At 39.3% G+C, this 16,002-nt stretch overlaps 1 protein-coding gene across 1 annotated transcript in view; it reads left to right on the top strand.

Annotated features, from left to right (window-relative positions):
• The window catches only part of LOC130174222 (CUB and sushi domain-containing protein 1-like), a 409,154-nt gene that overhangs the window by 250,173 nt on the left and 142,979 nt on the right, over positions 1 to 16,002 (top strand). Inside the window, exons 13-14 of the mRNA XM_056383857.1 lie at positions 8,101 to 8,283; positions 8,485 to 8,670. Of these exons, the coding sequence (XP_056239832.1) occupies positions 8,101 to 8,283; positions 8,485 to 8,670 (369 nt within the window). The remainder of the gene's footprint in view (positions 1 to 8,100; positions 8,284 to 8,484; positions 8,671 to 16,002) is intronic.

Genomic DNA, 16,002 nt, shown 5'->3' with positions numbered 1-16,002 from the left:
GCCGTAATGTTACACTTCACAGTTAATCACAGCAGCTCTGTGTGTTTGTAATTTTGTATGTGTGTGTTTGTATGTTTGAGAGAGAGAGGGAGAGAGATTGTGAGAGAGAAAAAGAATCCATAAAAACAAACCACTTCTGGGAAAATTGGAACACTCTAATCAAACAAAAACATGAGGACCTACCCATTCAAAATGGAGATGCATGGGTAAACCACTTCTCCAATCTCTTTGGTCCAACAGAGGAGAATTAACAGCAAAAACACATACAAGATAAAGTACGAAGTTCAGAGTCAACCATAAAAGACTGTCAGAACCAGCTAGACTCCGTAATTACATAATAAACAACAGGAATAAATGAAATCCTTGTAAACCAAGAACGCCTGTAGTGTTGACGACATCCCAAAAAATTGATAAAGTTCACAGACCTCAAATTCAAACTGGCTATACTAAAACTTTTTAACATCGTCCTTCAATCCAGGCTCTTCCTCAATATTTGGAACCAAAGACTGATACACTGCTCCACAAAAGTTGGACGAGAGACAAATTCAACCCCAAGCAACAACCATAGGATCTTTTTCAAAAGCAACCTCTGGAAAATCCTCTGAATGATCATAAACCACAAACTCTGTCAACTCCACACTGAAAATAATGTCCTGAGCAAATCCCAAATTGTTTTTTTTTTTTTTTTTTTTACCAAATTATAGTACAACAGACCATATCTTCACCCCCATCACCCTAATTGACAACCAAGTAAACAAAAGCAAATGATTCTCCTGCTTTGTTGACATCAAAAAAGCCTATGATTCAATTTGGCATTATGGTCTGCATCACTTACTGAACAACAAGTGCACAAAAAACACAGACTTCTTTCCCCTAAAGCTGGGCAGCAGAAAAGGATGTAGCTTGCGTCTGAACCTCCTAACAAACAAAGAAGGGCTACAACAGCACCTTGATCTTCTGCACCAATTCTCTCAGACCTGGGCCTTGACAGTGAATCTAACCAAAATTTCTGGTATTCCCAAAAAACACCCGACACTAACTAACCCTAACCTTAACCCAAAATCTCAAAGTTCTATGTAGATACCATTGCTCTTCAACATACAAAAAACTTTTCTCAACACAGCCTAAACATCAGCACCACAGGTAACTTCAACAAGACTGTGAACACCCTGAGAGACAAGACAAGAAGGGTGTTTTACATCATCAAAATGAACATAAAGTTGGACATCCCAATTCAGATCCAGCTTAAAATACTGAACCCCATTATAGAACTTATTTCACTTCTATGGTTGCAAGGTTTTGGGGTCCACTGGGGTCCCCTGCATGCGAAAAAAATCCACATCCAATGGAAATCTTAAAATATTGCATGCAAAGGAGAATTAAGATGATACCTACTAATAATAAAAATTCAAAAGACAGCACTTAAATTTTAAAATCTCCTAAAAGAAAGTGACCTGACGCTCTCCTTAACAAAGCTCTCAGCTACTGAGAGACCCTAGTGAGAAGCCCCCTAGACCAGCTGGTTCTGGGACTTTGCTGACAAACATTTCTAAGAAAACAAAAAGTATTTGACACATTTGTTAGGAAGAATAAACCAGTGGCAGATTACCTGACCATGGTGACCGATCCAAAACAAAGGAAATCCTCGACCATGCACAGATTCAGTGAGCACAGCCTTGCCATGGAGAGAGACCGCCACACAATCAGAATTGGCTCCCCAGACTAGATAGACTGTACAGCTACCGTACACAGTACAAGGTGGAAACTGAGCTGCACTTTTTAACCACTTGCCAACTTAAACGAGACATCAGAGACAAACACTGCCCACAGGTTACAACCACCGAAAAGACTCGCGGTTATTAACAGAAAACATCCATTTCATCTGGGCGTAACAAAGCAATGTGCAAACACAGCAGCAAGATTTATGAGCTGTTGTGACCAAACTGTCAAATCACTTGTTTTCTTGCACTGACCATTTGTACAGTACTTATCTCTATACATAGATATACTCACTGTACATTTAAATATAAAAAAGATAAAATTTTGCTCAATCAGTCAGTCAGTCAGTCAGTCAGTCCGTCCGTCCGTCCGTCCATCCATCTTCACACCTCGACAATATAAACGTCTGTTTCACATGCAAGTAAAGTCCTTTTGAATTGGACTGAATGGTAGAAAGAGAGAGAGAGAGACTTAACATCATAAACACACAGCCCATTATGGTAATTGAAGCTTTCAGTGAAATGCTGCTGCCAAGTTTTCAGACTGATGGCAACTGGCTGTGAAAAGTATAATGATGTAAATAATTTAAAAATGTTTTTTTTTGCTCATCAAAGGACTGAAAATTAGCATTGAATGCCTTTAGATTCTTTTGTGGTATCTGCAGTATCAGTGTTATTATGTTTCTTCATGAAAAGTCGTACGTTGAAACATATTTTAACTTGACTTTGTTATTGCAAAAATCAACCTCAAAATGCAGACAATAATCATGTATTAATGTTGTGAAAAGGATAGTTTGGTTAGTTTGACAACTGATTCCCAGGTTTTAGAGAAACTGTCTCTTGTGGGTTGATGTGAAATAAACTCTGATGCACTTAACTTTGGCTGGATAACTTTAGAGAAGACTGGCGTTGACCAGACGATTCTAAACTGTCAAAAGTCTTCAAAAGGGAAAGCCTGATAATGTTTATAAAGCTACAAAATAACTCTGATGCACTTCTGTTCAGTTGGTCTTGACTTGGCTTATTGCGCATGTAGACAAAAAGAATGTTACTTGGAGCATGTGGCAAAGAAAGAATAAAGGACGTGGACAAAACGGTAAAATGCAACATGGCTAAGAGCCATGAGTTTTTGTGGTGGAGCTTAGAGCTAAAAGCTATGAGCTACAGAGGCGGGCTTGTGTGAATTGATCATGACTTTTTTATCCCCTGGGGGCTAGTGCACGTTTCAGGTGCGTTACCCGTCTTCTCCTGTGTTTCAACTTGGATAAGAGAGTAATTTTCCATGGAACTTTTGAATTGTTTAATTGTTTTTTCATTTCATTTCTCAAGCTAATAGTCTATAAATGTGGATTACACAGCATTTCTTTGACTGTGATCAGGTTGTGTATCTCTGTGAAATGCTGAGGTCATCGTTAAGCAGTGAGAGAAGGGTCCTTTGTCTCTGTTTCTTATCAATTTGATAGTTTGATGGTGGGAAGAGTAACAAAGTGTCAATTTTGGGTCCATATCTCTGCATGTCCTTACAATGAAGTTCTTTAACAGCTTGTGACTGATGCCAGGCCAGGTATGTCCGCTACAATACACTGCCAAATACTTATGTAGCCTTGTGTTAGTTCAGTTGGATTCTTTCTGCACTGTGGTTTTCTATTCCTAAGTCCATCAGCCTAGTATTGTGAATTCAATCCAGTTTTTTATTGATTTGACTTGTATGACTCCAACCTATTCACTTCCTCTCCCTGACAACCAGGACAGGTGGCCTCCTGTTCCTTGGGTGATCCCCTACAACCTTGTTGGTATTGCGGATATTGAGCTTTGGGTGATTGTCCTTTCCCCATGGGATAAAGCTCTTTATTAGTTTTCTGTGCTCCTCTGTATAAATAGTCTCTAAGTAAAGAAAGCATGTTTCTCACTGAAAATTATTCACTGGAATGATACATCAAAATAGTGATGACTCTCATTTCTCCAAAATACACATAATATCTGTAATGCTACATGGCCACACTTAAAAATTAAAATCTTTGTAAATTAGGGCGCCTCTCTCCACTTCAATTGAATAACTTTGATTGGTAAATGTATTCACTAATATAATAAATCCAATCAGTTTAATATCAGAAGCTGTGATTTCTTGAGTCAATGTATCATCTGGTCTCTATTTCATAGTAACACAACAGGACATTGGTTGAATTTAAGTAAATAGATGTATTAACTGACTAATACTACAGGGTAAATGCAGTGTTTGATAATCACCAAGATGAACAGTGAAGCAAAAGAACAGGATTAATCAATAGTGGATAAAATGAACTGTGTACTGCATTGGGCAATGGTGGGAGAGAATATGTTTTGTCTATTTACTATATGGCTATACAACTAAATGATACTAAGATGGCCTTGAATGAAATTTGAAAAAGAAAAAGAATTGTTAAAATAATAATATTTAATCTCAACATCAACCCAGTCATGAGCAGATTATCAAGATCTCGCCTACTGTGCGCTGTAGCTGGAGATTTTCCCTGGTCTGAACCCGAAGTAGTTGGTGTTGGGAGCTGGGAACTTCTTCACGACAAAGTCTGGGGTGGTTTCCCTGGAGGCAATGTAGCTTATGGTAACTGGTTCCACTTGTTCTCTCAGCTGATCGTCAGTCTGCCAGCAGGCTTTTGCACCGCTATTGATTTATCTGTGTGTAGTCAGGTGCAGATCGTGTAGCCTGCCTGTGTCTCTTGTGGGTTGATGTGAAATAAAGCTCTAATTGTGGAACTTAACTTTAGGTAGATTACTTCAGAGAAGATTGGCGTTGGCCAGGAGACTCAAAAACTTTCAAAAATCTTTAAAACAGACTGGGGTGATGATGATTAAAATGTTTGTATTCTGAAGCACTGCTGATGTTTGATTCAGTTGGTTTTGACTTGGCTTGTAAAAATAAAAGACATCATGTGTAGACAAAGAAAAAGTTACTTGGAGCATGTGGCAAAAGAAAGAACAAAAAATGTGGACAAAAATGATAAAGGAGGAACCAAATGCAAAACTAAGTGCTTAGTGCCTGGTCAGAATTGGAATGTGGCTTGTGATTTATGATTCTATTGATTTTAGAGACAGGGTTCACACTTTAGTGATGATCATTGTCCTTTTGTTGTTACTTTTCCTGTATAAGTAACAGTCAAATACATTTTCGGGTCCATTACTACCATCTACATGTCCTTACTATGAACATCTCTAATAGCTTTTGACTGATGCCAGACTAGGGATATTTGCTGCACATTTTTATCAAATTCCTTCAAAGTCTTTATTACATATGAGTCAGATTGTAAACTGCAACTTTACTGGTTGGGAGATGCATACTACTGTGAGGCAGTAATTCAACCTTGTTTTATTTTCTATTGTCAGTTATGTAGATTCCTTTGTATGATATGTGACTGTTTGAAAGGAAAGGAGAAGTTATACTGAGCTGTAAAATCTACATTCTGCATCAATAAAACTCTATAAACAGAAAGAAAATGAAGGAAATGAAGAAAGAGAAAGAAGAAACTTAAAAAAAGACAAAGGAATGAGTGAGAGTTCTGTCATTATGAGTTACCATAATGACAGACTTACCAGGGGCTCAAGATCGCTGATATCCATCTTGACACTTGTCAACTGCGTGACATCTAGCTGTGGGCCACACACACACACACACACACACACACACACACACACACACACACGCCTGCCAAGTCTTTGAGTATTCTATTCTTGTGGGTGTACTTACATCCCAACAGATAGTAAATGCGTAGAACACACACGCACACACACACATACACACATACACACACACACACACACACACACACACACACGCACGCAGCTCACCTTGAGATGTATTTGCCCAAAGCGAATCCAGGAGCATGGTGGAGCATGTGTTACAAGATGACAGATGTCTGGTGGAATGTCAAAATTTAGGAAGGGAGAGAGGTAAGAGCCGTGGATAAAAACACACTCCCAGGTGAAGGAAAAAAATGAGTGACAAAATGAATGGAATATGATTACAGGCCAGTTTGGCAGTACTGCTAATGTGCCAATAAAGCACACTATATTGAATCAGATTGAGAGACAGCAGCGATAAGAAGAAAATAGAACACAATGGGAGGGAAGGACAGCAACAATTTGAAAGGATGACAGACAGAGACAAACGGAGAAAAAAATAAAGGAAACAAAGGACCGACACAACATAGGTATGTGAAACTCTGTATGCGGGAAACAGTCATATTTTATACAATGTCACAACCATCAGTGTTGCTTTCTTCGATTTTAACCTCCTGCTGGTTATTTAACAAGAATAAGGATGGATTAGTGTGTGTGTGTGTGTTTGCATCTAACTGTGTGCCTCCGCTTATTGTTTTGCCTTTCACAATTAAAGCTGAATTGCACTACAATTACCTTGATGACAATTAACTGTGCAAAGGGGAACATTAAAATAATTTCTCAAAGGTTGTATTTCATTTCTTAATACAGCAATGTAAAATAACACAAGCCATGTTCACAGTTTATACTGCTCTGCACATCCTTATTAACATTGTTGCTAATCTTCTTTTTGCCATTTGTTCATGTGTTGACAGCCTAATGAGAACTGCTGCCAGTTCTCTGTCAAAGAAAGTAGTTTATTACATAAATTTTAAGTATGGCTCCTCTGTGAGACTGAAGCCTTTTGTGTTCAGACCGCATGAGAAGGGTCTGTTTGCAGGTTGCAGTTTTATTCAAAGTAGGGCTGTCCCAAACGATTATTCTTTAAACGATTAATCTAGCGATTATTTTTTTGATTGTTCGACTAATCTAACGATTATTTTTTTTATTAACCTAACAGTAATTTTATTGCAATTATTTTCCAGTTAGTCATTTAACCTCCTAGGACCTGGCGTCCACATATGTGGACCTCACATTTTGGGTTCTCAAGACCACAATACTAACTTTTTCTCAACAAGGGCCTGGTGACCACATATGAGGATATTATACTGCCACTCGGTAATCGAAATTTAAAACTAATGTCCTCATATGTGGACATCATTTTTCTCAGGTCCCAATCAGCCTAAATAGCAAAGAGAAATTAAAAATGCACGCCATGCAAGAGTTCGGGTCTTAGGAGGTTAATATAACAATTTGCCCCGTCCAACACACACACACACACACACACACAAAAAAACATTTTTAACATTTCCCAAACTTTGGAGACCGTGTGCGAGCCTTTTTTGCCGCGTGTTGCTCCACACGCTCCGTCGTACTGCTAGTAGACACCGCCATGTTGTTCAAATAGATTACACAGACGCAAATCATTCATGTAGTCAATGACTTCAATTACGTCACCGCGTTGTCCCAGCCCTTGCGCTGCGCTTGTATCCGGGTAAACCAAAGACGATGGATATAAACGGTCCCATTAGAAAGTTCCAGTTTTGTTCTATGAACCTTTACCCTGTGTGGTTTTACACGACGCGTCGACACTAAAATTCCACGTCGAATAATTTTTATAATCGACAACGTCGATTACGTCGGATAATCGTCCAAGCCCTAATTCAAAGACATACCAAATCAAAAATTCAGCCACTTTAATCTTAACTCTAACCATTATTGTCTCCCTCCTTTTTATTTGAGGGGTCACATATTGTAGAGTACTGTAGTGACAAATATGCTAAAATACTAACCTTTGGAAATATAGTAGCCATTTTCCACTGCATAGTACCAGCTCAACCTAATTCTACTCCTTGCCTTCTTTGGGTTTGGTCAAAAGTTGTGGATAGTAACTGGTACCTGGTACTTTTTCTTTTTTGGGATCACCTCCACCAAGGTTCCAAATGAGGTGGAGCAATACCAAAAGGTGATCTGAAAACCCTGCGGACTACTGATTGGTCTGAGAGAATCGTCACAACTGCATCATCATTGTGCACATTTGGTACAAGACGACCCATTTTAAACAGCCAAGTGACTGTACACTGCTCATAGTAGCCTGTTACATTTCTGTTAGTTAATGTACTATACTAGGAGCTGCAGATGTTTCTCTGTTTAGTATCACGTCGATATCCTCCATTATTCAAGTGTGTGTCACGTTGAAGATGATGTCACGATAGTTTCATGCGTTGTCACTATAGTAATAACGCTGTATTGAGGGGGTACTCGCTGCAGTGGAGGAACCAAAAGAAAGTTGAGTCAGTGGAAAAACACTACATGGCTACATCACTATAAACACCATACGGAATATTCAGATTCGTCACACAGACAATCTAAAAATCAATGCAAGCATTTATTGCATTTTAACCCCACCTCTCAAGCTAGACAGATCCTTAGCTGAATATCACCATATCACATGCTGACAACAATTATCTGCATAAAAACATGGCCCCCTGTGTTGTGTGTGTTACAGAGATAGAACGGGGAGGCTGTGGTGATCCCGGGGTGCCGGCATTTGGACGTCGTAGCGGTGATCGCTTTCAACATGCCGACGTGTTGACCTTCTTTTGCCAGTCGGCCTTTGAACTTGTGGGTGAAAGGACCATCACATGTCAGCACAATAACCAGTGGTCTGGAAATAAACCCAGTTGTGTCTGTAAGTACAATTGTTTTGGTTGTGTTAACTGTAAATCTTTTTTTTTTTTTTATCTCAATTTTGTGTTATTCTTCTTTTTTTTCTCTCTTACTTAGCGCCGTATCCATCAGTCTGCCTTCCTGCTTGCATTCTTAACCAATTACCTATCAGCTTAACCTCTTACCTTCCTGTCTTTCCTCCTTTGTTTCTTCCTCTTTGTAGTCTCATGTTTCTTCAACTTCACGGCTCCATCAGGAACTGTATTGTCTCCGAATTACCCAGAAGAGTATGGGAACAACCTCAACTGTGTGTGGTTGATTATCTCTGAACCAGGAAGCCGCATTCATCTCCTCTTCTCTGACTTTGACCTGGAGCCACAGTTCGACTGGTTGGTGGTCAAAGATGAAGGTAATTATATCTTAGTATTTCACTGCAATTTTGTAAACTTAGTATAACACTTTTGTATAACCCCTTTTTAAGAAGGCAATTTAGACCTTAGGATATGGATTTACATATCATTAATTTCTGAACTATGGATGAATGTGTATACAACAGAAATGGTAAAATAATTTTGTGGGGCCAGTCATCCTTTCTCAGCTTGTCAAGATCTTAGTCTAGATCCATAGGTACGGAGAATTTCAGATTGGATTTGGTTCATGAATGGCTGGCTGGGAAACTAGGTGGATGGATAGTTGTCATGTTTTGTATTGTTTCAACACGTCTACAATTTTCTACTTCACACAGAACACAGGGCAATTAGATCGCTGTTCCCTATTGTAATAAAGGTTATTGATTTAAAATGAATCAAGCAAAGCCCTGGTTTGACTGGCTGGTCATTAAAGATGACGTGTTTAATTGACTAGCTGTAAAACTGTCCCTCTGCAGGGATGTTATTTTGAAGCAGTGTTTGGAAATTGCATGGCAATTAGTGCTGTTGCACTGAATAAACTATAATTAAAGTTGTTGTAAAGTCAGTTTGTTCATCTTTGTGATGAAGACCAAAAACTGTAAATGACATGTCTCATTGAAATTATGTCTCATGTAAGAAGTATTCCTTAAAAAATCATGAGAATGTTTAAGTTTTAAAAAGTGTTAGTATGTTTTACTATGACAAAAGTGGTCAACCATGAACAGATGTTGGTCTATAAATACTGTAGCTTGTCAAGGATCAATGTTCACTAATGTGATGGTTACTAATTAGTGTATAGAAGGTTTTTTTTTTTTTTTTTAAATGTGTTTATTAATTTTCAATAAGCAGACATACAAAAGACAAGACTAGACAAACTAATAAAACAACAAGAAGCTGGGGACAACAACAGAAAAAATCAAAAACCCAAACAGAAGGATCAGTTCCAGATAGATGTGACAGGTACATTATACAGAATGAGATACAGTGGGAGCCGAGAAAGAAGAGAAACCAAAAAAGAGAAAAAAAAAAAAAACCCAACAACCGAGAAACAAAAACACAAGAGCATTTTATACAAATGCCCTTATCAGTATAGCAGAGATGTTTACATTAATATAGTCAAGAAATGGTCTCCATATTCTCTCAAAGGCATTAGTTTTGGAGTGCAAAAGACAGGTAAGGAAGTCCAGAGGTATGTACTCCATTATTGTCCTGTGCCATCCCACCACTGAGGGGGGTTTATCTGAGATCCAGTGCTGTAGAATATTTTTCCTGGCACAAAATGACATAACATTATACAGTTTCTTCTGGTACATATCAGTCACACGATCACTGGGAAGGCCCAGAAGGAGAGAAACCGGGTCGAGATCGAGGTCCTTCTTCAGAACCTTTTGCATTTCAAATAAGACATCACTCCAATAATTTTGTATTTTCACACAGGACCAGAAACAGTGAGTAAGATCACCAATTTCTGTCTTACATTTAAGACAGAATGGAGAGACATCCTTCCTGTATTTGGAGAGACGGTTTGGACCAACATGTGCTCTATGCAGTATCTTAAATTGCATCGCTCTTGTCCGGTTACAAACAGTTATTCTTCTCGCATTATCCCAGATGTCCTCCCACATCTCCTCAGTAATCACAACACCCAGTTCCCTCTCCCAGACCACCCCCAGCGTCCGAGCGCTGAGATTTGAGCTGTCTCTCAGACCGGTATAAAAGTTTTTAATGGAAGCATTGCCCTGAGAGAGAAGTACTTGTTTCTCTATCTGTGTGACATTCGTATCAGCAAGCAGAGATGTGTCCTTTACAATAAAATCTCTCACCTGAAAGTAACGAAAAAGATCATTTCTTGATATGCCATATTTTTCCATAACTTGACTGAAAGACATGAGGGTAGGACCATCAAAGAGATCACCCAGGGAAGAGATACCCCCAGCTGCCCAGCCTCTAAAAGCCCCATCCAAGGTTCCCGGGAGAAAGTCCGGGTTATCAGCGATCGGAGTAAAAACCGACGTAAACCCTGATCTGCCTTCCATATGTCGTGTGATCCTCCATGCTCTAACAGTATTAATTGTAACTGGGTTGCTGCAAAGCCTTTTAATACACTTCAGTTTGTCAATAAATAGTAGATTTTTCAGAGGACATCCGGATAAGGACTTCTCAAGGTCAAGCCAAATTGAGGAGGCCTCATCTTTAATCCAATCAACTATATATCTTAGATGGGCACTTAATTGATATCTCTTAATATCTGGGAGATCCAGACCACCCATAGTGCTTGGTAACTGCAACACTGACATCCTGATCCAGATAAAGGAACTAAACCAACCATACAGTTTTTTCACTAGTTTATGATTGAATAAAATGGGAAGCATTTGTATGGGATAAAGCAAACGTGGAAGAATATTCATTTTCAGAAGTGAGATTCGGCCCAGCCATGATATTGGAAGATTATGCCATCTCTCCATATCTTGTTTAATCTTATCAAATAGTGGGCTAAAGTTAGCTTGAAACAACTGATTGAATTTAGGTGTGATACATATACCCAAGTATATGAAACCAGCAGTGGACCACTTGAATGGGAAGGGATTGGGATTATCTGGTGGGTGCCGTAGATTACCCTGAGGCATTGCCTCTGATTTGGAAAAATTAACTTTATAACCAGAAAAGGCAGCGAATCGGTCAATAATCTGGATAAGACGAGGGACTGATACAGAGGGGTTTAACATGAACAACAGCACATCGTCCGCATATAATGTAATTTTATGTGATTTTTCACCTACGTTCAATCCAGCCATTAAAGGGTCTCGCCTTATAGCTTCCGCTAAAGGCTCGATTGCCAGTGCGAACAAAAGTGGCGACAAGGGGCAGCCCTGTCTGCTACCCCTCTGGACCACAAAATTTGTGGACCTAAGTCCGTTAGTTAAAACTGCAGCCATTGGTTGAGTATAGAGAACCTTCACCCACCTAACAAAGTCATCACCTAAGCCGAACTGATCAAGTGTAAAAAATAAATAAGACCATTCGACGCGGTCGAAGGCCTTTTCCGCATCTAGGGAGATCACAAGACCGTCTATTTCACGCTGTTCAGATAGCTGAATGACATTTAGCAATCTCCTAATGTTGTTATAAGAATTACGGCCCTTAATGAATCCAGTTTGATCCTCCTTCACTATGATTGGTAAAAGACGTTCTAAGCGTCTAGCTAAAACTTTAGAAAGAATTTTTAAATCCACATTCAAAAGTGAGATCGGCCTATACGAGGCGCAATCTTCAGGGCATTTCCCTTTTTTAAGAATCAGTGAGATATTTGCTTCCCGTAATGATGGTGGAAGGGTGCCACATTCAAAGGAGTGGTTAAACATCATCATCATAGGCTCTGATAAAAGACTTTGAAATTCTTTATAGAACTCACTAACAAGACCATCACTGCCTGGTGCTTTGCCTATTTGAAGGAGTTGAATGGCCTCACGCAGTTCAGCCGCAGAGATAGGGGCATTTAATTCAGATTTTTGATCTTGTGATATAGTTGGGAGATGTATAGAAATTTCTAAAAGTTTCATTAATTAGTTTAGAATCAGAGGAGCGAGTCCCCGTGCCATCTAAAATTGACTCAATAATTTGAGAGGCCCTTTGCTTTTTTGTCAAATTGGCTAGATATCTTCCTGGTTTGTCCCCATGTTCAAATAATCTTTGTTTTGCATACCCTAATTTTCCCCCGCCTTTTTTGTTAGTAAGGAGTCTAATGTAGAGCGAATAGCAATAATTTCCTTCAATTTAGCTGCTTTAGGTTTCTTGACATATTCCTTCTCCGATCTACTTAACCTTCCCTCTAGTAAAGCTTGCTGTTCCATATTTTTACGTCTTTTAGTAGCAGTATAGGATATGATCAACCCTCTGGCATAGGCCTTGGAGGTCTCCCAGAGCAGAGATGGATTAACAGAGGGGGAGTTAATGGTGAGGAAATACCTAAATTCTGTAGTGAAATATGATATGAAATTATGATCTTTTAGAATTGAGGTGTCCATTCTCCAATTTGCGGGTTTCTTAGAGAGTCTCTTAAATGCAACATTCATATACACTGCTGCGTGATCCGATATTATAATGTTTCCAATTGAACAGGAGGCAACAGATTCTATAAACATTTTTGGGGCAAAAAAGTAGTCAATTCTTGTGTAACAGTTGTGTGGATTAGAAAAAAAGGTGAATTCCTTGTCCGCAGGGTGAAGAGTCCTCCAAACATCTGCATATCCAAAGTCCTCACAGAGACCAATTATTTGTTTTGATTGTTTTGATAGGGATAGAGCACCTGAAGGAAACCTGTCCATCAAAGGATTCATAAGACAATTAAAGTCACCTCCTACAACAGTACTTTCCACCGCAAGATCAGATAATTTGGCAAATGCCTCCACCAAAAAATCAAGAGGATGACATGGAGGACAGTAGACATTTAAGAGAGCAAAGTTCTCCCAATGTAAGGAAGCTGAAATAAGTACAAAGCGTCCATATTTATCTTTTATACACTTTGACACTTTAACTGGTAAATTTTTTCTAATGAGTATCGCCACCCCTCTGCTTTTGGTGGTAAAAGATGAGAAAAAGACTTGATCAAAGCCACACTGCTGCAGCTTCAAATGCTCCTCATCATTCAGGTGTGTTTCCTGCAGCATAGCGATGTCAATCCTTTCCTTTTTTAAAGATAACAATATTTTTTTCCTTTTGATGGGTGAGTGGCTTCCCTTAATATTCCAAGTGCACAGCCTTAACGTATCACAGGACATAACATTTTTTACTGAAAAGATTTAAGCTTCCAGATGTATCACACCCCTCATGCAGACTCTGTACCTGATTGTAACCCAGCTGGACCCACAAAAAAAGACAACACAAACAACAAGTAACAGAAGTGCCAACAGCACTGTGGGTGGAACCTTCCCCAAGTGATAACCAGGGGATTACCATAACCTCTTCCATCACCAAACACTAACTTGGTTAACTTCTCTTACAGCTCCAAACTCAAGCAACACCACCAGAATGATATTAATATCCAATCTTGAACAAGGATGAGCAGACCAAAAATAAATGAATAAACTAAAAGAGAGAGGGAAAGAGACAAAAACAAAACAACAACAAAAAGAAAAGCAAATAAACAAACAAACAAATTAAAAACAAAAAACAAACAAACAAAAAAAAACAAATAACAAAATGAACAAATTAGTTAAAATAAATAAATAAGTAAAAAATGAATGAATAAATAAAAAAATAAAAAAATCTTTATCCCCACTCCTCCAGGAAAAAGAAAAATAATAATAATAATAAAATAAAATAAAAATAAATAAATAAATAAAAGTACCCTCTATGACATTGGCTTACACCATGTTATCAGCCACCCATAATCACCATAAACATAAGATAGTAGGGCAAAGTTTGTCATTTGAAATTATTCAGTTTTGGTCCCGTGAGCCATCATACAGATGTATGATCCGCTCATAAACAAAGTTCAAAACAACCTTTAGTCCAGACCGATAACCTGCCCACAAACATAAACAGATCAGCTAGTGACTCACGTGTAGTTCATCTCAGAGTGTCAACAAAGGCCACGGCCTTAGCGGGGGAGTCGAAGCTCCTGGCCTCCCCATCGTGGATTATTTTCAGCGTAGCCGGGTATAGCATCATGTATTTAGCTCCAATGTCCCGCAGACGTTTCTTCACATCCTCAAATCCTTTTCGTTTGCGCAGAACCGAGGCTGACAAATCCTGGAAAAACATGATGCTGGATTCCTGGTACTTCACGATCCCTTTGCGTCTTGCGGCGTCCAACACCCTCTGTTTGTCAACGAAGTTGTGGAACCTGATTAGGACGGGTCGTGGTCGCTGGTTCGGTCCCGGCTTTGGGGCTAGCGTGCGGTGAGCCCTTTCAATTTTGACGCGGCCGGCTTTCGTCTCCAGCTCAAGCAGGTTGGGTATCCAGCTCGCGAAAAACTTTGTTGGGTTAGTCCCCTCCACGTCTTCTGGTAGACCAATAACGCGTACATTTTTTCTCCTACCTCTGTTCTCGAGGTCGTCGATGAGCTCGGCCATTCTCTGTATTTGGTTTTCAAGCCCCCGGACCCGCGCCTCCACCGTGTCGGAGGTGTGTTCGACCGCAGCGATCCTATTCTCTGCCTCGGTGGTCCTCTCCTCGATCTTTTTCAGCTGCTCTGCGTGGGCCTGTACAGTCTGGGACAAAGGCCCCAGCTTTTCATAAATCACCCTGGTTATGTTCGCCGTTATTTCCTGAATAGTTTGGCGAAACGCCGGGTCAAGGGCATCCTCAGTCAGCAGCGGCTGTTGCTCTTCCTCCATCGGGGGCAAGTCAGGCAAGCTAGCAGTAGCCTCCGGTTTGTTCATCTTGGTCGATTTTCTACCTTCTTTTGGTGGCATTTTGTTCTGGCGTCTCAAAAAATACTCATCAATACTCATATTAAAATGCACGACGTGGAAATTGTCGCGAAAATGTAATTCGGTTGAGTTATATAGGAAATATCAGCGCGGTGGTGCGGAGCTCAGAAAAAGTCAACCACTCTCTACGCCGCCATCTTGGATCCCCCAGTGTATAGAAGGTTAACTACAACATGAGAGTACTTAATTCAAAACTTTTCAGAATCACATAGAATATATTTACAAATGAATTTGACATTAAAGGCTACACCACAATTCTCAACAGGCTGATTGATGAGAATGGTTTAAAACTTCAACAACTCAGTGTTACAATATTACTTTAATCTAAATTATGGATAAAAAAGTAAAAACATACGTTTGGGGAGTTATTTGAAGAGGCGGTGATAATGAGATCACTTCTCAAGAGTTGTGTTTTCATCATTGATAGTATACATTGATGTTTTCTTGCCATTGTCTAATATTCTGTCCTCATTTCACATATTTGAAAGTCAGACATAAACTATCAATCATTTTGCTGTTACACAGCCAATATGATGAGTCACAGTCTGATTTTATGATTTTAAAAAGTGCATACATAAAAAATAGATGCTATAGTCCAGGAGGAACATAAATCTGCATCCCAATGCAGTAAGAAAAAAGTTTCTCTTCATCAGAGAAACCCAAGGGCTTTTCCATTCACCAAGGGTTTTATGGGACCTTGACACTCATGACTCTTCTTTTTGTTCCTGGATAATAGAACATTAAAATACAAACAAATAGCAAGCAAAAGTGAACCAAGCAACCACTGTAATAACCCATAAATCTCCCGAGCTGGGAAACGGCAGCATGAAATACAGCCTAAAAAATCTAATAAAGCTTCAAGATATGCTTTTGAATAGTATATAAATAGTTAACAT

Source organism: Seriola aureovittata, chromosome 1 (genome assembly GCF_021018895.1).
Source record: "Seriola aureovittata isolate HTS-2021-v1 ecotype China chromosome 1, ASM2101889v1, whole genome shotgun sequence".
Classification (NCBI taxonomy): Eukaryota; Metazoa; Chordata; class Actinopteri; order Carangiformes; family Carangidae; genus Seriola; species Seriola aureovittata.
The sequence above is the reverse complement of the archived record's forward strand: the minus strand, read 5'-3'. Positions and strand labels throughout refer to the sequence as shown.